We start from the raw sequence: 21881 nt of genomic DNA, 5'->3' as shown, positions 1-21881 counted from the left end.
GGCTGATGGTCAGGCTGGTGGCTTCAAGAAACATCAGAGTCCGGGTGTGCAGAGTGAGGGTGGCAGGGGGTGAGGTGGAAGAGGGAGCAGGGATGTCCTGAAGGCTAACCAGACATTCCTTCACCCTGGGCCCCGTGACTGGCTCAGGGAAAGGTGTTTGACCCAAGTCATGGTAATGAGTCTCAATCGTGGGACTCCCAGTGGAAATATTGGGAAAGAGTGGCAGTCTTTCCTCTCAGAGACTGTACAGGAGCAAGGCTGAGAATGAAACTGACACAGAGGGAAGCGGATCCAGGAAACTGAAAGATGTATTCCGGAAAACACCATAGAGCCCCTGAGTCCCGCCATGCCTGAAGCCAATCTCCACCCCTAGCTTTTTAGCTATGCGAGCTAATACATTTCCTCTTTTGCTTAAGCCAGGGCAAATTGATTGTGACTTGGAAGCTAACATCTTTGTCTAACACAGCAATATCGAATAGTTTTAAGTACAAAGGTGTGAATTGCGGGGGTGCATGGCTGGCTCGTTGGGTAGAGCATGCGACTCGACCTCAAGGTTTTGAGTTTGAGCCCCAAACTCATAGAGTTTATGGAAAAAAAAAAAAAAGATGTGAACTGCAGGCTTATTTATGATACCAAAATCCTGGAAGCAACTTGACTGTCCCAGAATGGTTATAAAATATATGTCCTGTAACAGAAGAACATGTGTTCATTAAGACGATGATACAAAACTTAGAGTAACATGAGAACATGGTTGTTTTTGAGAAAAAAGTAGAAATTTTGGATGCAGCTTGATCTCAAGTATGTAAATGCATTCTCAGAAAGCAAATGCAACAACATATAAATTGACATGAAGAAAATAAATTGGGATTTTTAAACTCTTATGTTTATGGTTTTTTTTTTTTTTTTTTTTTTTTTTACCTTTTTGGTCTCCCAATTTTTCTCTAAGATATATTTCTAATAATTAGAAATAATCTATTTTTTTAAATTATTTTATTTTAGACAGTACAAGCTGGGGAGAGGGGCAGAGGGAGAGGGAGAGGGAGGTAGAGAATCCCAAGCAGGCTCTGCACTCAGCGTGGAGCCCGACGTGGGGCTCGATCCCACAACCCTGGGACCATGACCTGAGCTGAAATCTGGAGCTGGCCTATCCAACTGAGCCACCCAGGTACCCCCAAAAAAGGCTATTTAAAAAAGTTTTTTAAGGTAACATGTCAGGAAATTGGCAACAAATACCTGTTAGATATATGAAGTGCCTTAAGTTTCATGTCAGAGGGCACATGAGCCACTGATGGCTCCATGCACAGGAGCACAGAGTTCGCCCTGTAGTGCTTTTATTAGCATGAGCATAATCATAGACCTCTCTCTAGTGACAAAGCAAAAAGGGGTTCATTTTCAAAGGGCTGAAATTCTGAGACCACTTATCGCCCACGTAGTAAATTGTCAGGCAAGGTGCTATGTGCCAGGCGGCTGATAAGCTCACAACACACACCCTGTTCAAAGCTGTTTCTTTCTCGTAAGCTCAGAGTTGCGCCTTATACCAAAACCATGGGCAGACTCACAACTCTCAACTACTGCTTTACAAAAAGCCTCTACTTTCTGCAAAAGCTTTTGAAACTAACAGTTCACTCTTTTGGCGACTGTGCGGTGAAAAGGAAACATAGTAGCCAAGGGCGTATACAGACTCAGAGGAAAATTATACTGGCCATCACCACCAACGTGCCCAAATTATTAAAATTTTGATCCCGAATCACTTTAACAAACAGTTTAAAACATTGCGGTATCCTTAGCCATACATTGTTTTATTCTAAGTGCTATTTTGCAATTTCGAGGATCATCAAATAAGATAAATTCTAGTCAAATTTATTCTTGGGACAGACTTGATTAGAATGACACTTTCAAAACTTTTAACTACTCCATTTCGGATGAGTTTTTAGGTTTTGAACAGAACTCACCAGCCTCATATTTTAGTTCAGCCGTTTTGAGTTACATAAAGACAAAAACATGGCAAGGATTTTATAGCAGGAAAAGGATTTGTTTTTGTTTTTAACATTCCTATAATTCAGAGGGCTGAAGAAATCTTTGATCTGGAAGGCTTGGAAATCCAAAGCCCCCTCAAGGCATTTTTTTTTTTTTTTAATTAAGAAAGAGGAAAAACAGTATTTGTAATGGAAAATTTTTGTGCTGTTAAGTACCTAACGGCTTTCACTTAAGTCTGTAATTCATCTTGTGGACTTCAGATTTCGGCCAAGCCTAAGTTTTAGGTGTGATATAACATCACCTGCTTGGAGATTCGCTAGTGTTGCTGACATTCTCGAGTGATGGAAAGAAAACCAGCACTAAAGCAGAATTACAGTGGCTAGTCACAGGAATCCTGTCTGGAAGAGGGGGGAAGAAAAGTCCATCTCACAAATATTAAAGTCACAACAATATGCAACCCCAAATCCACACGTGGAATTTTCACCCTATGACTACTTCTATGAGAACGCTCGAGGCTCTCAGATTTGGAGGATCTGGAGAGAACTCAACATGCCAATATGCCCCCACCGCCCACTTCTGAACTTTTATTAGGAGTCATCTGTTGCCACATCCACTAATTTTTGAGAGGGTGGGAAGGATTTTTCTTCCCAGTGTGCTATTTAAAGTGCTATTCAATTGGCTGTTCAAACTCTGGTCCCTTTCTGTCCTAGGTGGCAAATAGTATGTCCTGTAATTTGGATAGATATCTCCATTTGAAATTGTTCTTTTTTTTTTTTTTTTTTTTAATGTTTATTTTTGACAGAGAGAGCAGGCAAGTAGGGTAGGGGCAGAGAGAGAGGGAGACACAGAATCCGAAGCAGGCTCCAGACTCCGGGGTGTCAGCACAGAGCCCGACACAGGGCTCGAACTCATGAACCATGAGATCATGACCTGAGCTGAAGTTCGCCGCTTAACTGACTGAGCCACCCAGGCGCCCCTAGATACCTCCATTTGGAAACCTGAATCTTTTCTTCCAACCTGGATACAAAAAGAGGTCTGTTTCCTGTGCCTCTTCTGGGCAGCAGGACCCACACTGTGACGAGACGTCAGGAGGAGAGGAAGAAGAAGTGGTCAGCCTGGAGCAGAGAAAATTCAAGACTTCATTTGTCCCTGTCACAGCAGACCTCAGAACTCCTGAACTGCTTCCCAGCCGTGTACAAGCTGTTCACTCTGCCTCGCCAGCCTCCCACACGCGTTTCTGCTCCCCGTGGCTTTAGGACTCAGTACAGGGCTCCCTCAGGGAGCCCTCCCTGGAAACTTCCTCCCCAGGGGGATCTAACTGCTTGCTTACTTACTTACTGACCTGCTTGCTGTCTCCCATCTCCTCTTGGACTGGAGGCTTCTCTAAGGCAAGGATTAGATCTTCATTGTAATCCTCCCCCTCCCCGGTATTTTACACATAACTGATGCCCAGCAAGTACATTCAGAACTGGTAACCAAAAACAATAGGTCTGCATTTATACCATGAGGTACTTAAAATCTCGCAGGACCATAAATGTTGTTAAACGCGGGCATGCATCTTCCCACTGTTTCTGCTTTCCTCAAAGACTGTAATCTTCTAACAACTTACGCTTTTCCTCTTTACCTTCTGAGTGGAGGTGTGAAGGGCTTGGTAGAAGTAGATGGTCCAAAATGAGGTGGGCGTCAGACATTAAAGAGGAAGAAACCCAGGGGATGGTGAGGTTAAGGGGCAGTGTCTGCGGCGGATGCTAGCTGGCTTCAGTGTCAAACCGTGGTCATGAGCGTGGCTGGCTGTGGGCAGCTGGTGGAGAACCAGGCCCCAGGGGAGTACTTTGGATTTGACCTGAGAGGTGATGAGAAATCACTCTCTCCAGCCTTCAGTACTGTGGAAGTCATGGCATCCGCTCTGGAGACCACGGTCGAATCTTCATTTGTTGGGGGCTTCACGTGGCCTGCCTGGGGGAGGGGGTCAACGACAGAAGTGCGTACATTCACCCCACACACCACCTGGAGACTCAGGTAGGCAGCAGTATGGAGCTCTCTGTGCTTTGCTTTGTTCCCGACCCTCGTGCAAGAAGCGAAAGAGGCTTCAGCACAAACCGATCACCACAGTGGGAAAGATCTAGGCGAGCTTCCTTCAGCTGGGCGGCGGGGGGGGGGGGGGGGGAGAGTGTTGCATCTAGTTTTGCTTTCATGCTGCTGCAGATGAAACTCATAAAGGAGAAGTCACAGTATATCCACTGGAGAAAGAGACCAAGAAGGAAAGGGTTTATCCCCAAACCTGGAGCTCCCTGGGTGACGGGTCCTGTTTGCATTCAGGCTGCTACAACAAAGTACCATCGACTGGGTGGCTTACAAACAGCAGAAGTCTATTTCTCACCATTTTGGAGGCTGGTGGCAAACTTGGGGACTGGTGACGAACCTCTTACTGGTTTAGGACTCACGTGTTTTTGCGACAGCCTTGCATGGTGGCAGCAACGAGGGAGTTCTCTGCCCTCCTGCCCTAATCACCTCCTAAAAGCCCCGCCTCCAGAGATCATCACACAGGGGAGTGGGTTTCAATGTATGAATTTGAGGGGGACACAAACATTCAGCCTATAGCAGGTCCCGACCTCCCACCCCCAGCCCTCATCAATGAACGGCACCACCATCGGCCTAACTGTGCCGGCCAAAAACCCATCCTTGACTTCTTTCTCCCTTCCTTTTACCCTCCACGTTCAAGTCCACCAGCAAGTTCACCAGTAGCTGTGCAATAGATCTCACATATCCGTGTCTCATCCTCGTCCCTGCTACCACCCTAAAACAGAAGGTCATCTCTCACCCAGATTATTCAAGGGGCCTCCTAACAGTCTCTCTGCTTTGGATCATGCACGTGGCCAGTCTATTCTCCACGAGCAGCCAGAGTGATCTTGTTAAGTTGGCTCAAGAGGGACAAACCATGTGCATGACCCCAAACTGACGATCGCCTGCTGCTGTTTGCCAGCTGTCTGGAGGGTTTCTAAAAATTCATGTTTTAAAATGTCTCATGCCTAATTAATAAATGAATATGAAAGATAAAAATAAAATTTGTCAATAAACCTGAATAAAATAAAATAGATCACATCCCTCCTATGTACAACCCATCAATGGCTTTCCATTGCACGCAGGCTAGGAGTCAAACTCTCGAAGGCCACCTCCCGAGGGGAGCCCTGTGGGATCTGGCCCCAGCCCCTCACTATGCTCCACATTCTCTGGCTTTCCATGGGGAGCTTGGCTACAGCTCTCTCCTGATTCAGGGCTTTAGAACCTGCTGATGTCTCTGTAACACATTCTCCCTACTCGCATTCTTTGCCCAGCTAATTCCTCCAGCATTCTTCAGGTCTCAGATTCAATGTCACTCACTCAGGGAAGGTTCCTGCCCTGCCCCAATCTAAATTAGGTATCTTCTCTATGCATAAGTAAACCTTCTTCATAGTCCTTCAGAGCCCTTGACACACTTCAAAATGACAAATTTTGGGGGCTTTTAGGCATCCAATATCACATTATTCTGTAAGTTCCATGAAGTCAAAGATTCTAGTTTACTCGGTTTCAAATTTAGAAAGATATCAAGGATTTAGAAGGACATTTTCCTGCCTTCTGTGCTGAGGAAAAATTATGATGATAACCAGATATAACAGTTCTTGTGAAGGAAGACAATTTCTAAGTGTGATGGTTCTTATCTTTTACTACATTTAAAATACCTTGTTAGTTTTGTTGAGATGCTGACGGGTTGGACTGTTGTCCTAAAGGTATCACCAGCCTTCTATTGTACCATCCTGACTTGATTTAACTTTGTGTCTGGTTCCCCTAGAAGTATTGAGGGTTTTTTCTTTTAATCAAAAAAAAATTGAAACATATAAAAAAATACACAACATGAAAGTACTTTGAAATGTCCTAGGGTTACAGTTCTCACACTTTCTGTGCACAAGAATCATCCCAAGGGCTTATCAGATCTCCAGGCCCCAGGTTCAGAGCATCTAAGACTGTAGGGGCAGGACCTGAGAAATTATATTTCTAACAAGTTCTTGGATGATGCTGGTCCTGGGTCCAAACTTCGAAAACCACGCCCTATGGTGTCACACAACCATGGTTTGTAATCACTGAATTAGCTTAATCATTTGTTAACAGGAGAGTTTAAGAAATCATCCAAGTGTGTGGTTACCCAACCTATTACCACTCTGTATGTGAAGTTCATGAGCAAACTGTAGAAAACGGTTGTTTTCAGAACAATCGGGATATAATGAAACATTATGGGAACTTGGGAAGATGTTAGCAAATCCTAACTCAAGGTCATTGACTCCACATGCATCTACGAAGCTTCTGCTGTGGAGCACGTAGCCAGCATTGAGCTGGGGCTGGGAAGACAGGGTGCTGGCTACCTACTCCTTCCACAGTGGCTCCTGAGATCTACTCCTGGCCCCATAATGGAGATGGAGTGTAAACAAGTCAGAAAATGGCCCTGCTCTCACAGAGTTCATGTTCTTTGGTTAAATGCTAAGAAGGAACACTTTGCTATGATACACAGTAAGCCAGAGAAAGACAAGTATCATATGATTTCACTTGTATGTGGAATCTAAAACACAAATGAACAAACACACAAGCAGACTCAGATACAACCTGGTGGTTGCCAGAGGGGAGGGGAGTGGGGAGATGAGCAAAAGAGGGTGAAGGGCATTACGAGGCATGAGCTTCCAGTTATAAAATAAGTCACCGCGATGAATAGTACAGCACAAGGAATATAATCAGCAATAATGTAATAACATCGTATGGTGGCAGGTGGGGACTACACTTACCGCGCTGAGCACTGTGTGATGTACAGAATTGTTGACTCATTAATGTTGTACACCTGAAACTAATATATTCAACAATACTTCGACAATAAAAATTCTAAAAACTCATGGTGCAGAGTGGGACCAACGAGGGGCTCTTTGTGGAAGGAATATTTAAGCTGAGACCTAACAGGTGAGTATGAGCATCTTCTCAAGGGAGACAGAAAGGGTGTTTCAAGCAGAGACCGGTAGGAGTTGGGTCTTTAGGGGGTAATTAGGGTTTGGTGCCCTTGTAAGAGGCTCCAGAGAGATTCCTTGCCCCTTTTCCACCATGTGAGGACACGGCAGAGAACGTTCATCAGACACTGAATGTGCCAGTGCCCTATCTTGGACTTCCCAGCTTCCAGAACTTTGAGAAATAAATTTGGTTGTTCATAAGACACCGTGTCTGTGGCATTTCTGTTACGCAGCCAGAACCACTAAGACAAGTACCTCCCTGTGGCCACCTGCCACCCCAGGGCTAAATTGATGTTCTCCTGAGACTGGGTCCTGCACGAAGTATACAAGTCAGTAACCATTAAAGAAAGGTAGTTCGAGGCGCCTGGGTGGCTCAGTTGGTGAAGTAGCGACTCTTGATTTTGGCTCAGGTCATGATCTCACAGTTCGTGAGTTCAAGCCTGTGTCTGGCACCATGCTGATGGTGCAGAGCCTGCTTGGGATTCTTGTTCTCTCCCTCTCTCGCTGCCTCTCCCCTGCTCATGTGCACTCTCTCTCAAGATAAATAAGTAAACTTAAAAAAAAATGGTTGTTCGTAAACCATCTGTCATCTTCACATCCCTCAAACAGTGGTTCCCAATATAGGTGAGTATCAGAATCACCTAGGCAGTTTTTCTCAGTAACCAAAGACAGGACGCACCCAGCCAGATTTAATGATTGAGTCCTAGGAGATTCTGATACATATATATCTGACTTACAGCTATTGTTTTAGGGGCGTCTGAGTGGCTCAGTTGGTTAAGCATCCGGCTTTGGCTCAGGTCACGGTCTCACGGTTTGGGAGTTCAAGCCCTGCATTGTGCTCTGTGCTGACAGCTCAGAGCCTGGAGACTGTTTGGGATTCTGTGTCTCCCTTTCTCTCTGCCACTCTTGTGCTCAGGCTCTGTCTCTCAAAAATAAACATTAAAAAAATTAAGAAAATATATATCATTTTAGAATCTGAGGTTGTCAGGGATATGAGACTAATACCAAGTATGTGTGCCAAAATCTGTTCCGCACCCTGGCAAATATCATTAACTGGTTGTTACATCCTTACTCAAAAATCCTTTAAAAACAACTTAAAAAATTTTTCGGTAAAATAGGCATAACACTTACCATTTTAACCATTTTTAAGCGTACAGTTCAGTGGTATTAAACACATTCACACTGTTGTGCAGCTCTCACCACCACCCATCTCCAGAACTTTCTCCTCTTCCCCAACTGAAATCCAGTGAACGTTAATGCCCCATTTCTCCCTCCCCCCAGCCACTGACAACCACCATTCCACCTTCTGTTTCCATGAGCTGGACTATTCTAGGTACCTCACGTAAGGAGAACCACACAGTGGTCATCCCTGGTGACCGATTTCACTTAGCATATCTTTAAGGTTCATCCGTGTTGTAGCACATGTCAGAATTTCCTTCCTTTTTCAAGACTGAATAATATTCCGTTGCACGTATCTACCACATTTTGTTTCTCCACTCATCCATTCATGGACGCTTGGATTGCTTCCGCCTCTTGGCAAGAACGTGGGTGTTTAAACGATCTGCTCACGTCCCTGCTTTCGCTTCTTTCGGGTCTATACCCAGAAGTGGAATGGTTAGCTCACATGGTCACTTTGTATACTTCTCTGAAAAAATGCCATGCCATTCTCCACTGAGGCTGTGCCTTTTTACATTCTTGCCAGCCATGTACAAGAGTTTCAAGGTCTCCGCATCCTTGCCAAGTTGTTATTTGCTTTTTTTTTTATAGTAGTCACTCTGAAGGGTGTGCCAGAATCCTTATTAAGTAGCCCTTATCATTTGATCACAGGTGACAGATGATATAAGAGCCATGTGTTATTTCTAAACTGTGATCATGAGATTTTGACACTTCTTTAAAATCAAAAAAATATTTTTATTGGGGAGGCTAGAATTTTAAAGTAAAAAATCTGTTTCAAATGGTTGGCAATTCACATATGTTGTTTTCTACTGACGTTTTTATTTTTTGTAAACCGAGTGGATTACATTTCTACACTTTACAAAGCGAACTGAGGATTTACCAGGTAGGGACGGTTGGTGTATTCAGGGTTGCAGAGATAGACAGCTGTTTGAAAAAGTGGGGTGGGTCAAAGAAGACAGAAGGGGTGCTGGTTGGGAAATGGCCAGATGATGGAGGTGAGGCCCGAGAAGCTGCACAGGAAGCACCGGGAGACCGTCTGAGACCCAGCCCAGACAGACCACCAGATTCATGAACTAGGAGCACAGCAGATGACAGCTGTCCCGGGCTCCTGCTTTAAGAGACAGTGTGGTTACCCTTCCTTTTATTTGTTCTTCCCTTTACTCTTTTATTGCTCTATTGTCTATGAATCCATGTCTTGGAAAATCCTTGTTTTGTAAAAAAGGGAGAAATGGAATATGTATACTAAACATGATTTTGCATGTATGTGGCCGAAATCTCTGCAGGTACACATATAAACTAAGCACGGTGGTTGTTTGGGGGGCGGGGACGGGATGTAGGAGACGGGGTGGGAGATTTTTCTTTTTTTATATATCCTTTTTTAGGTTGTTATTAAATTTTCAACCATGGAAATATATTCCAGCCTCTTTCCAATGTCCATTCCTGCAGTGCAGGGACCAGGCAGTTCCACGCCCTCCCAGACTCCCTTGAGGCTGGGGATTGATCATAAGGTTCTGCCAATTGGATATGCTTTCATGAGATGGAAAATGGAGGTGGGTGAACACCATCTTCCGGCTGTAGCTGTGGGCAAGCAAAGTCAAGGGTGTTGAGAGGGGATGTTAGTGCAGCTGGTAAAGGTGGACACTCTGTTCCAGGGCCCAGTCCCCAGATTCCTGCTATGAGGCAGTTATAGTGGGAACAATTACCTCCTGATCTTGCTTGCTGATACCCGGATTACAGCTACAGTGGAGTTTTTTTGTTTTGTTTTGACCTCAATAGCTCCAGGAGCAGCCTCCTGACTCCCTGAATTCCTGCTTAAGGCAGAGGTTGTAGCTCCCCTGGCAGGTGGGTATTAGATGTTGCTGGAGGATTCTGGAAGTCATTCCTGGATTATCCACTGAAGTTCACTCTCCTCATCCTTCCAAAAGATTCTACGAGCATCCAATTTCTCACTATTCCATCCTGCTTAAAATACCCACCGTGGTTTCTATTTCCTATAACAGAATTGAAATGAAACACAAAATTACACATTAAAAATTAAATAAAAAATAAAAGTCATCACTAAATAAAAATCCTCAAAAAACGTTTCCTGAGGTGTGTGCCACCAACAGGGCTTGGTTTACATATTAAAAAAAATTCTTACTATCTTGGTAAATCATCAACTATTTAATGGGTACCTACTGGCTTAACAGATGTGGTAATTTAACACTTCAATTAGAGATAAATGTGAGTATGTATGTGAGAAGTTGTGTGTGTGTGTGTGTGTGTGTGTGTGTGTGTGTGTGTGTATAAAGAGATAAGACACAACTGGTGTTTCCAATAAAATCCTAGGAGGAGACAAATTGAAATATTTCTTCATCTCTGTTTTTATTTAACTCAAAATAGCTAACAATGAAACATTTAAAAAATATCTCCCAACACTTGAGCATTCAGTTATTTTCGGTTCATGACACTTGATTATTTAGTCCTTGCGTGTTTCCAGCATGAAGTCACATAGCTATCATAAATGTATCTCTAAAAGTCTGCGGCAGGCTTGAAACATATATATATATATGTGTGTGTGTGTGTGTGTGTGTGTGTGTATATATATATGTTATATATATAACATATATATATGTATATATGTGTGTATACACACACACACACACACACACACACACACATATATATGTATCCTAACCAAAAACCATGATTCAGTTATTGGTCTTGAATCCAAATATTTTTCTCCCACAAAGCAGCTTAGTAAAATTAATAACCATAAATAGGCTAGCTAGGAGTTTTCCATGAAATGCCTGAATAGAGCACATACATTGTTTGCATATATGTTTTTATCCTCGTACTCCTCAAAATACGAACTTGTGTGAGATGTAGAGTGGCGTTAGATGATACACACATTTAACTTACATAAATTCCATAGAGGAGGTAACAAGGAAACGATAAGGAAAATAACAATTAATCCGGCGGCAATTCTACTTATGTAATGAACGAGTAAACCTCGATGAGTGCTGAAGAACCTTGAGGAAATCAAAATGAGGCTTGTCACTCTGGTGTCTCCTCAGGCAAGTCAGTTCACATCTGTCTCTCGGAAAGCAAGCATCTTGCAGGGCTAAGTACGATTCTAGTGTGGAAAGGTATGTGGTTTTATACAACAGTGTCTTAAACAAACACCAACTCCCATTGGTCTTCAACAGAAGAAACGGTCATTTCTTCCAACATTGGCAGAAAACCTGGATGTGTTGGATGTACAGGGTTCATTGATGGTGCCTTTCTGAAGGGCAGTCGAGGATGATCTCGATGTTCCATTTTATTTTAGGTACTGACCCCAGAAGCGAATTCCTAGGTAAGATGCAACCCTACTGCAATGTAAATAGAAATGACATGGTTTTTTAAAAATGCCCTAACATTGACAGCGAAATATAATTTCCAGTTTAGTTCCATTCTCACATTTAGCACAGCATGTTTCTGTGATACTCTCCCGGTGCGGGCACTTCAGAATACACGTATCGCTGACGGAGAAAATCTCATGATGAAAAGATTAGTGTGTCACGAAATCTGAACAACAACGACAAAAAGTTACCGAAGTAGATGAGTCTCTGTATGTTTCAGGATAAGATGTTCAATTAGCAAGTGGTGCAACGAAAGCAGAGAGCACCTTCGTTTTGTTATGCTCGGTGCTCACAGGGACATTCTACAACCTTCTCACCAGGTTCGAAATTGGCAGCTACCTTCTCCTTCTCAAATGCTCGGCCCTAACCTCAGCACCGCCCGGGGTTCAGTTTCTATTTTTAAAAGCACCATTCTAATGGAAATGTCCCTGCCCTGAATTAAGCTGGGACTGTGAATTTTACCACTAGCTAGAGCTGTTATGTCATAGAGTTTAGGTTAATTTGGTAGGTATCGATTTCCGTGAGACCTGCTTCAGCTCCTTCCAGCCATGTAGGATTTCTACCTGGGCTGCAGATGAGGGTAAAATATCCCATGGAGAACTCCTTCAATAACCACATTTGGAAAATCTGAAAAACAAAAGGAACACAGCTTTTCTTAAGCACATCAGTGAAATACGAAATACAATTGCGTTTGGTAGAATTTAAAGAGGTGAGGCCCACGGTAACTTAGGGATCCGCATCACCTTGTTTAGGATGCGTTATCTGTCACGGTGCCTTGGCCTAAAGCCACTTTAGTGCAGGGCCAGGCGCTGCAGGAATGCACGGCCAGATTTGTAGCTTATTGATTTAAGGGATGTTCTAATGGTTAATGCTGCTAGGCCCCAGCTCTTTATCTGAATGTTTTCTCACAAGGAAGATGGATTACACTGGCAATTCAATTTCTAACAAAATCTCAATATACTTGAAGGAATTCCAAGATTTCTACAGGGAATACTCGGCTGCAGTTTTTCCATTGTGGTTTACAGGAGCGTTTAGTCCAAGTTGTCTCGAGGATGATCGTGCTGTTACGTGAGCTTCCAAGGAGCAGTAACATTGGGGGGCCGTCTTCGTAGCTTAAAAGGGCACATTTCCGACAAAAACCATCTTGTCAAACTTGAAAAACCAGCCACGTTTTTAGAGGAGATACAAAGGAAACCCAGAGGTGTATGGATGTGGAGCCACGAGCCAGTGATCGGAGCAGGGAGAATACGAATGGTAAGCTGCACAGGGGGACCTATCCATCACATGGCTCAGAGGTTCAATTTCTAAACTTCAAGCTGCACATGATTATACCCAGGATCTATGCTAAGCCACCCACTTTAAATAATACAGTTATTATGTGAGGAAATTAGCTGGTCCAATACTTTAAGACAAAAACTTTACGACAAGCACTGTTCACGTAGTAATCCAACCTCTAGAGAGTTCCTACTCTGTAAAAGCACTCGCAAGGCAGGGCAGAAATGTTCTCGGAGGAGTGGACTAGGCAGAGGAGCTAGCCATGTGGCACGTCTGTGGCAGGAGGGACCCTGGAAGGATCAAAGACTGAAATGGGGGCCAGGGTGGAAAAGGGAATGAGGGATGCCTGGGTGGCTCAGTCGGTTAAGCAGGTTAAGCGTCTGACTCCTGATTTCCGCTCAGGTCATGATCTCATGGTCTGTGGGTTCGAGCCTCACATTGTGCTGCTCATTGCTGTCAACACAGAGCCTGCTTCGGATCCTCTGTCCCCCTCCCTCCCTCACGCCGTCTCTCTCTTTCCCTCTCTCTCTCAAAAATAAATAATCCTTAAAAAAGAAACAAAAAAGAAGAAAAGGGAATGAGGGAGAGGCCTGGGGGCAGGAAGGCCAACTCAAGCACAGGAACTGTGGCTTCATCTGAAAAGCAATGGGAAGCTCCTGAAGGAATTTAAGCAGAGGGAGAAGGAAATGAATTGTGTTTTGCAAAGATGACCCTGGCTGCCATTCAGAGTAGACAAGAACACGGTCAAAGAGGTGACGAGTTCCACATGACGAGCGAGGGACTTCATAATAGTACCTACCTGATAGGCTGTTGTAGAAACTGGTGGGAGAAACAAAGCACTTGAACCCGACCTGGGCACACGGTGAAGTACCAGCTACCACCAGTACCAAGCGCTGTCTAATTACCGGGGATCTAAGTAAATAGCAGTCCCTGCCCATGCCACAGAACTTTTACGCTAGTCAGGGAGGCAAGCAAATGAATACGCAGACAAAATAGGTTTTAAGAATATCTCCAAGGGGTGCCTGGGTGGCTCAGTCGGTTAAGCATTCGGCTCTTGATCTTGGCTCAGGTCATGATCTCATGGTTTGTGAGATCTAGCCCTGCGTCTGGCTCTGTGCTGACAGAGTACAGCCTGCTTGGATTCTCGCTCTCTCTTTCTGTTCCTCCCCTGCTTGTGCTCTCTTTCTCTCAAAATAAATAAACTAACTTAAAAAAAATGTCTCCAGTACATGAGCATTCATTCAATCACCTTTAGGCGATGACACTTGATCAAGTCTTATTGTTTGCTCTTATCCAACATGAAGTTAACATAATTTTCCATAAAACATATCTTTCATAATCTGCAACAGAACTTAAGCCTATATATGTTGATCTCAATCAGAAACCATGATTTTGCTAAGTGCATTTTAGTTCTAAAAGTTTTTCTCCCTCACAGAGGTATACTGAAACCAAGAGCCATAAATGGAAATATTGATCAATTTTCTTAAAAATTTTTTAAAAAATTCTTTATTTTTGAGAGAGACAGAGAAACAGAATACAAGTGGGGAAGAAACAGAGAGAGGAAGACCCAGAATCTGAAGCAGGCTCCAGGTTCTGAGCTGTCAGCACAGAGCCTGATGCAGGGCTCGAACTCATGGACTGTGAGATCATGACCTGAGCCAAAGTAAGATGCTTAACAGACTGAGCCACGTAGGCGCCCCATAATGATCAATTTTTAATTAGATGCCCAAACAGCATATATGAACATGCATTGTTAGCATATAGGTATTTATCCTTTACCACCCAAAATATAAAAGTCTATTTGAAGGTTAGTGATTTACATCATCAGCATATTTAGTATGGATTTAATAAGCTCGGCAAAAAGGACAATACCATGAATTACTCAGAGAAATTCTGCACCACCTGGACAGGTCCAGCAGTGGCTTAAAGGCAAAGGGGGGAAAATGAAACAGGGCACGGGGCTTGAGGGCAACAGGATGGGAAGGTGAGGAAAGACCTCTGTGAGCAGGTGCCGTGTGAACGAGGGTGCAGCAGCCAGCTGTCCTCACAGGTGCCAGGGTGCACACCTTGTCTGGGTGAAGGGCATTCCCAGCAGAGGGAACAGCACAGGTCAAGGTGCTGTATTTACTGTCCAGCGAGTGCTGAGCATTTGCTAGATGCTGGAGATTAGCAGGTAAACATGACAGAGAAAAAGAAGGGAACAAAGTATGCGATCACTACTATAAAGGAAGCAAACGGTCAGGACACTAATCAAAGTGAATGGAATACTGGGGGTTTTTTTATTCAAAAAATTTTAGTATTTATTTTTGAGAGAGAGAGAGAGCATGGGCATGAGCAGGGGAAGGGCAGAGAGAGAGGGAGACACAGATCTGAAGCAGGCTCCAGGCTCCGAGCTGTCAGCACAGAGCCCGATGCAAGGCTCGAACTCACAAACCGTGAGATCATGAGTTGAGCCGAAGTCGGACGCTTAACTGACTGAGTCACCCAGGGGCCCCTAATGTGTATTTTTTAAACACAGAAGCAAATGCTAGAGAAAGGTGATTAAGTATTCCTCACTGAAAAGAATTTTATAGGAAAAATACTATGAGACTATACTCTTATATAGCAAAGGAAGCTCCCTCTGATCAGGGTGTTAAGAATGGACCCTCGCCAGAGCCGGGCTGTGTCCTGCCAGCCTTCTTTGAACTGACAGCTAAGTCAGGGATCTCAGTGCATGGACTGCGGCTACAGAATGGTCCTTTCTCTCTTGCTGGTGATAAGGTTTTATTGTCAGAATGTAGGAATGGTTTCAACAGATAATTTATCTACTGCTGTTTAGCTGCCATGCTATTTAGTTACTCTCAGAAACAAAGGCTGAAAATTCACTCTGTGCACAGAGCACACAAGAAGAAATCAGGCACCAGGGGTCTGCCCATCAACTATGGAGACTGGGCAAGTCAGGGACCTCCTTGAGCCCCGATTCTCTCATTAACCAGTGATGATACCTGCTCTGCCTAGTTCATAAGGCTGTTAAAAAAATGCAATGAGATGATGTCTGAGAATGTACTCACAAAGAGCTGGACAAGGGAACATTTTGAGAGGGACTCTGAATAATTTAAATTTCTTGGCACAAAGAAAGGACCCAACTAAAATATTGATTATATTTATGCTTAAATTAATTCATTATATTTAAGTATATATCTTCTAAAAATATACATTCCATCACCTAAGATGCCATAAATGAAATGGAAGTAGAGATACACATGTGATATACGCAGACAGCTTTTGGGAAAAAGCATTTAAATGAAAAAGAACCAGAGCCTTGGAATCAAACCTCAGCATCTGGATAAAAACATGCAGAGACCCAAATAACATCATCAAAAAAAAAAAAAAAAAAATGAAAAGACGGTAAATACCTTTCCTCCTTATTACTCTAATTCAAAATCGCCTGGTAAAGTAGAAAGAAAAATTACATTTCTTGCCGAAAGCCCTGCCCCAATTAAAATTCTGAATGTCTCTTACACCAAGAGCACTGTTTTATTGGCAGATTATTAAGCCCTGGACCAATGTCACTCTGTTAGACCTGTATTAAAAACGTGGTTTATGTGGTGCAGGGTCAGATCAGTAAAGAGCTGTTAGCAGATGACAGGTTTGATTACCGCTGGCTGCAGGCAAGACGTATGGATCCCTGAGGAACAGTAGCACCGGCTGGTGGGACAGTTTGCTGGAAAGGTCAAGAACAGGCATGTCAGCATCAGGGGACGACGGTAAACAGAAAACACTACAAACTAGCTTTGAGGGGATCAAACTGCTGTGTGGGGACATCTCAAGGTTTATGTATCTAACCGTGTGGGTGAAGGATAGCAAGCCGAGTTACAGGGAATAAACAAGCCGGGCGCTCACCTTCTAAACATTTCTTTGTGGAATCTGAAGCAGATCTACAATCTATACGATAAATCACTGCTGAAAACCGTCGCTGTCGTCTTTTTTAATCTCATAGCACAATTATTGATAAAAGAGTATTCTTATTACTTGCACAAAACAATGCAGGGCTCCTATGGCTTCCCTCCTGGATATAACTGTTTACTTCTCTAACTTTCTATCAAATATTTATAATCTGAAAATCAATTTGCTAACAAACGTTTTCAAGAAGATCATGACTTGATACCCTTACACCATGGTTAACTAAACATTTCACAAAACCACAGTCCTATTCCTGGTTTTATGTAAGTCTTGACTGGCCACTATTAGTTCTTACCTTGATTCTTCAGATTCTGTCTCATCAAACGATCTAAAAATTTTTTTTAAAAGAGGAGAAAAAAGACCATATAAATTGGGTGACTGTTTACACCAACCAAGGAAAAAAAAAACCAGCCAGCAATCCTAGAGCTCCGAAATGGGAAACATTTTGAAAAGAAAGGGGTTTTCCCAGAGTCACAGCATGACTGACGCCTCCTTCTAAGGAATCTTATGAGCTAAGGAATCTTATGAGCACGATATTCTCGAATGTCAATTTTCCCGACGATCACTTAAAAACCTGATGGTTTTACTTTCAGACTTGTATAAGGGAGAAACGATTTCACTCTGTCATTTCCCACATTTCTTCTTAAAAACATCCCTCTATAAACCCCCACCTCATAGCAAGTACACGCAAGTCAGAACAGGGCACACTGACAACGCCTGCTATTTGGTGAGCAGTGTGTGTGTAATTCTCGCTCTGGGGTGAGTGGAAGGTGGCCCTGAGCAAACACTGCCAGTGAGGGGTCTAGTGTCTGCAGCGTCTCGCCTCGAGGACGGCTGGGGTTTAACACGACTTTGGGTGTGGTCAGCTGGAATCTTGTAGTTCGAATGAATACAACCCTTTCCTCCGCTTGGGCTCCCAGAGACTTTGTGATGATGTGTTTCTCCGTAATGGATTTAATTGGTCAGGGGTGTTGCTAACTGCTTTCGGCAACAAGCTTCACGCACGTCAGGGGCCCGGAGCTGGGTGAGGAGCTTGTCTCAGAGTTAATTCTGCAGAAGAACACCTTCCCAAGTGCTGAGGGTATCCAATGTTTGGTTCCTTGGAAGACAAAGACGGGAGTCTGCAGCCCCTCAGGAAAAGGTTCTGCGAGAGAGGCAGCAGGGCAGCAGAGAGAGTTCACACAGGAAGGCCTGGGCTCTACCAACTACAAGGTGAGAGATTGTGGGAAAGATGCTTAATTCTGTGCCTTGGTTTACTCCACTCTACAATAAGGCAGTTGGGTAAAATCATCTTAAGGTCCTTCTCAGCTTTATGATTATGTGACTGTATGTGTATGGGGATATAGACCTAGCTGAAGTATCCACAAATAAATATATGAGTCTCTCAACAGGCTATCTAGATTCATAACTCCTGTCTTGTAACATCACTCCATGAAGCAGCAGAACTTAAAAAGTCAATTCCTTAAGTCTAAAGCTGAGTTTCTAAGCCTTGGTCATTTGGCCACAATATAGTGATGAGGGCTGATGAGGAATTCCTTTGACTACAGGCAGGGGGCGTGTGAGTGCTGTCCCGGCAGAGAGAAGGGGTGTGGCCAGGCTGGCCCTTTCCAGTACCAGTGGGGTTATTGGTTAGGCCAACAAGTGACTGCAGAGTAGTTTCAAATACATGTCCAATGGGTGAACAACAATCCTTACCCACAACTCTCTGCCTTTGGTAGAGAGGGCAAGTGTCGCACATTTAGGAAATCAAGGAACAGCTTGGGGAGCTCTTCATTTTCTAAAATGACAGCCTGCAAAAGTAGAAAACAGAACGGAGAAAGTAAAATTTGCTAGGCGATCTATCCAACGAACTACTTTCAAACATCATGAGCACCCATCTAAGTTCCTAGCAGTATCATTCTTCACACTCTGTATGGGGAGTGGTCCCCATCTTACCCACTAAAAATTCAGGAGCCATGCATGCTCTTCAGTGCCAGCAAATAGTCCATTTCATCTATTCTCTCACCCAGTGGCATTTACGAAACATCTACCGCATGTCAGGTGCTGACAAGGGCGCAAGACAGTGGGCGACCAGGCAGATGTAGTTCTTGCCTTCATGGAGGTTCCAATCAGAGTATTTTAAAAACCTGGGTACGTCAATAATATTGCTAAGATATGTACATCAAATTTTCCTTACTGAGTGATAAGGTGGTCTGGGCTGTGTGTGTGTCTACAAGAGATCGCTATTGTTTAGGAAATATTACACATGGCTTTGCTAACTGGAAGATTGAGACAAGATCCCTCAGCTCTCACCTCTTTGGGCATTAGGATTAAGTGACATTAATTGCTCTGTGGACAGCTCCACTTAAAGGGTAACAACTTTACCACTAAGTGTAAATCAGCATATATACTAAAAAAAAAAAAATCTATACTGTTCTTCCATTTAGGGAACGCTGCTAAAGACGTGGCGTAATGGCAGAACCATGTCAGTTCTCGGCTATCCGAATTATGCAAGTGCAAGGAGAAATCTAATGGAGAACTAGAGAGTGCATTTTCATGGGTACCTATTTTTTACAAAGAGAACCATGGTGTGTGAACCGATTGCACATCTGCCCCTCCCTCCCGCACCTTTGTTTTTGTTTTTGTTTTCAAAGACCATGGAGAAAGCATCAAAGACTGTACAATAATCTCTGAAAGTAACAGAACTCTCTTCAAGGGTCCTTTTCATATTTTATCACGGTTCTCCTCCCCACACCCCAATAAGCATGTGTGGTTTACAGGACAGTGAGAAGTGATGGTCAAGTATCACTCACACGGCTGATCAGGTACAGCTGTGCAGCGTGATGCATAAGGCTCCAATGACAAAAAGGGCAAATGATGTATATTTAAAATACCTAGCTCAACATAATCTGTTGCTTTTAGTCATACTTTACACACCAAGTGGTTGTATTTCTAGCACAGTTTGCAGATAGTTGCCCAGTTCAGGACATAGAAATGGAATGAACAATATAGGCTGACCCCTGCACTATGCTAGTGGCTCAACCTTCCTGCTGTTCAGTTGCTGGAGAAGACTCATCTGGAAAGCCAGCTCTGTTTTGGTCTCTTCCTATTCCTTACATAGCCGGCTATACCCACTGAGGCTTAAGGACAGTAAGCAAAGAAGCAGGAAAACAAAGCAATACACAAAATAGAAAAAAAAAATCCCTTTTCCAGGGGCATGCTTTCATTACTATTTCCACTGACCTTCACCTAAATTTTTATCTACTCGAGGAAATTTTGGGAGTGCCTCTAAGGTCATTATTTCAGTGCCTGGAACTCAAAGGCTGTAAAAATCATCATATATATGAAGCTCCCAGGAATGTTTGCCGTCAAGTTGCAGTGATTATTTCCTCGTTTCTAGATATCTGTTTAACAGGATGATACAATAATTATCTGAATAATAAAGCTTAATGTTGTAACAAATACAGAGCTGGTAACCCAGGCAATAGTTTTAATTATGTGTACAAGTGGTAGCTTTCAGATTAAAAAAAAATGGGGGGGGGGGTAACACTCTTATCTCCACCCCCACCTTTTAAAATAAATTAAATCAATAACAAGTGTGGGACACTTTTAATGACCTGAACTACTTAATTTCCAGGATCTTTAGACATGCCATCCATCACCGCAGTATGGAGGAAGACATCTCTTGAGTGTTCAGGGGGTTAGTTTGGTTTTATTAATGCAAGATTTAGGGAATTTTAACAAGGTGAATTGTTTATTTGCCTTGACAGATTGGCTTACAATGCACTGGCTACATCTATAGCATGATCATTAATGACAAAAGACAGGCAAAAAGCTGTTTACACTGCAACACCAGGACAGGAATTAATCCTGCTCAGCCTCCCCAAACAGAGTAACTACAAAGAGATGATCACATTTTTTTTTTAGGTAAGCTATATTTGCAAAAAAAGGAACATCGAAAACTCCAGAAATTTGTGAGCATTTTTGTTAACTGTTCACTGAAAATTCTCAAATAATATTTTTCATAAAAGTCACCAATATGGATTTCAGGGTTTACAGTTGTAAAGAAAGTAGCATTGGGGGAAGAGGGTGGGTCAGTTAAGCATTCAGTTACATGGTGGCAATACCTCCTAAACTCTGCTAAGGCTTGTAAGAAAATGATTAATACTTAAATCTAAACAGAGGTAGAGTGTAAAATGGTAGAGTTTACCTAATGTAATATAGTAAGTACAAGTGAAATGACTGTCATTAATTAGCGAGAAGATGCACAAGAGACATTACATGAGTTTCAACTAGATTGTTCAGTTCATAAACACACGATCTCACTCTCTGAGAACCCCAGCAGTGATGTGGGGCCTCATGACTGTTCATTTACAACTTTTTCTATGAGAAGCTTTCACTGAAGATCACTCCTTAAAACTGCACCCTGGAGCGTTCCACCTTCTTGGGACCTCTGTCAGGTCTAAATACCCAATTTTATTCAATAGGTAAATAAATACATATAAACCTATAATAAATAAAAAATATTCTATATAAATATAAATAAATATAAAATCACTATATAGAAGTTACATTTTAGATATCAAATTAAATTTCCCCATTGCTATAGCTTGCTTAGTATGATTTTTTATTAATTTTCAATGTTTAGTCATTTCCATTTCTTAGAGAGGCAGGATGGTGTGGTAGGACGTATGGAGCTTTAGGACAAGAACTGGGTTCCAACACCCCTTATTTTTCTACCTTATCAGCTTTATAAAATCCTGTGGCTACCTCACAGGATTAGTGTGAGGATAAGATGATGTGATGTCCCCAAGAGTCTTTGGCACACCATGAGTCTTCGACAAAGGTTCATTGTTTCCTCAGAATGTCTTGTTATATCAATTCCCAACAACCTCTTTTACTGGTTTTAGAAGTTTGGATCACTGTCCATCTAGTGAGCCGGGGCTTCTTAACCCTCCATGATTCATGGATCCCTTTCAAAATTGGATCAAACCTGAGAATCTCGTTTGCTGAAAAACATGCATACATACATAACTGTGCTGACAGTGGCAGGGGGGTCACAGGCCCCTGACAGTCCAGCCAAGGACACCCGCTTTCAGTTCCCGAATGACAGTAACGCTGCTGG

At 43.0% G+C, this 21881-nt stretch overlaps 1 protein-coding gene across 1 annotated transcript in view; it reads right to left on the bottom strand.

Moving 5' to 3' along the window:
• Positions 1-11494: 11494 nt before the first annotated feature.
• SNX24 (sorting nexin 24) overlaps positions 11495-21881 on the bottom strand; it is a 156313-nt gene continuing 145926 nt past the window's right edge. Inside the window, exons 4-7 of the mRNA XM_049649093.1 lie at positions 18473-18567; positions 17073-17105; positions 16474-16538; positions 11495-12187 (exon numbers count right to left, since the gene is read on the bottom strand). Of these exons, the coding sequence (XP_049505050.1) occupies positions 12120-12187; positions 16474-16538; positions 17073-17105; positions 18473-18567 (261 nt within the window). The 3' untranslated portion in view covers positions 11495-12119. The remainder of the gene's footprint in view (positions 12188-16473; positions 16539-17072; positions 17106-18472; positions 18568-21881) is intronic.

This window comes from Panthera uncia (assembly GCF_023721935.1).
Source record: "Panthera uncia isolate 11264 chromosome A1 unlocalized genomic scaffold, Puncia_PCG_1.0 HiC_scaffold_17, whole genome shotgun sequence".
In the NCBI taxonomy this organism is placed as follows: Eukaryota; Metazoa; Chordata; class Mammalia; order Carnivora; family Felidae; genus Panthera; species Panthera uncia.
This window is presented reverse-complemented; position numbering and strand designations above follow the sequence as displayed.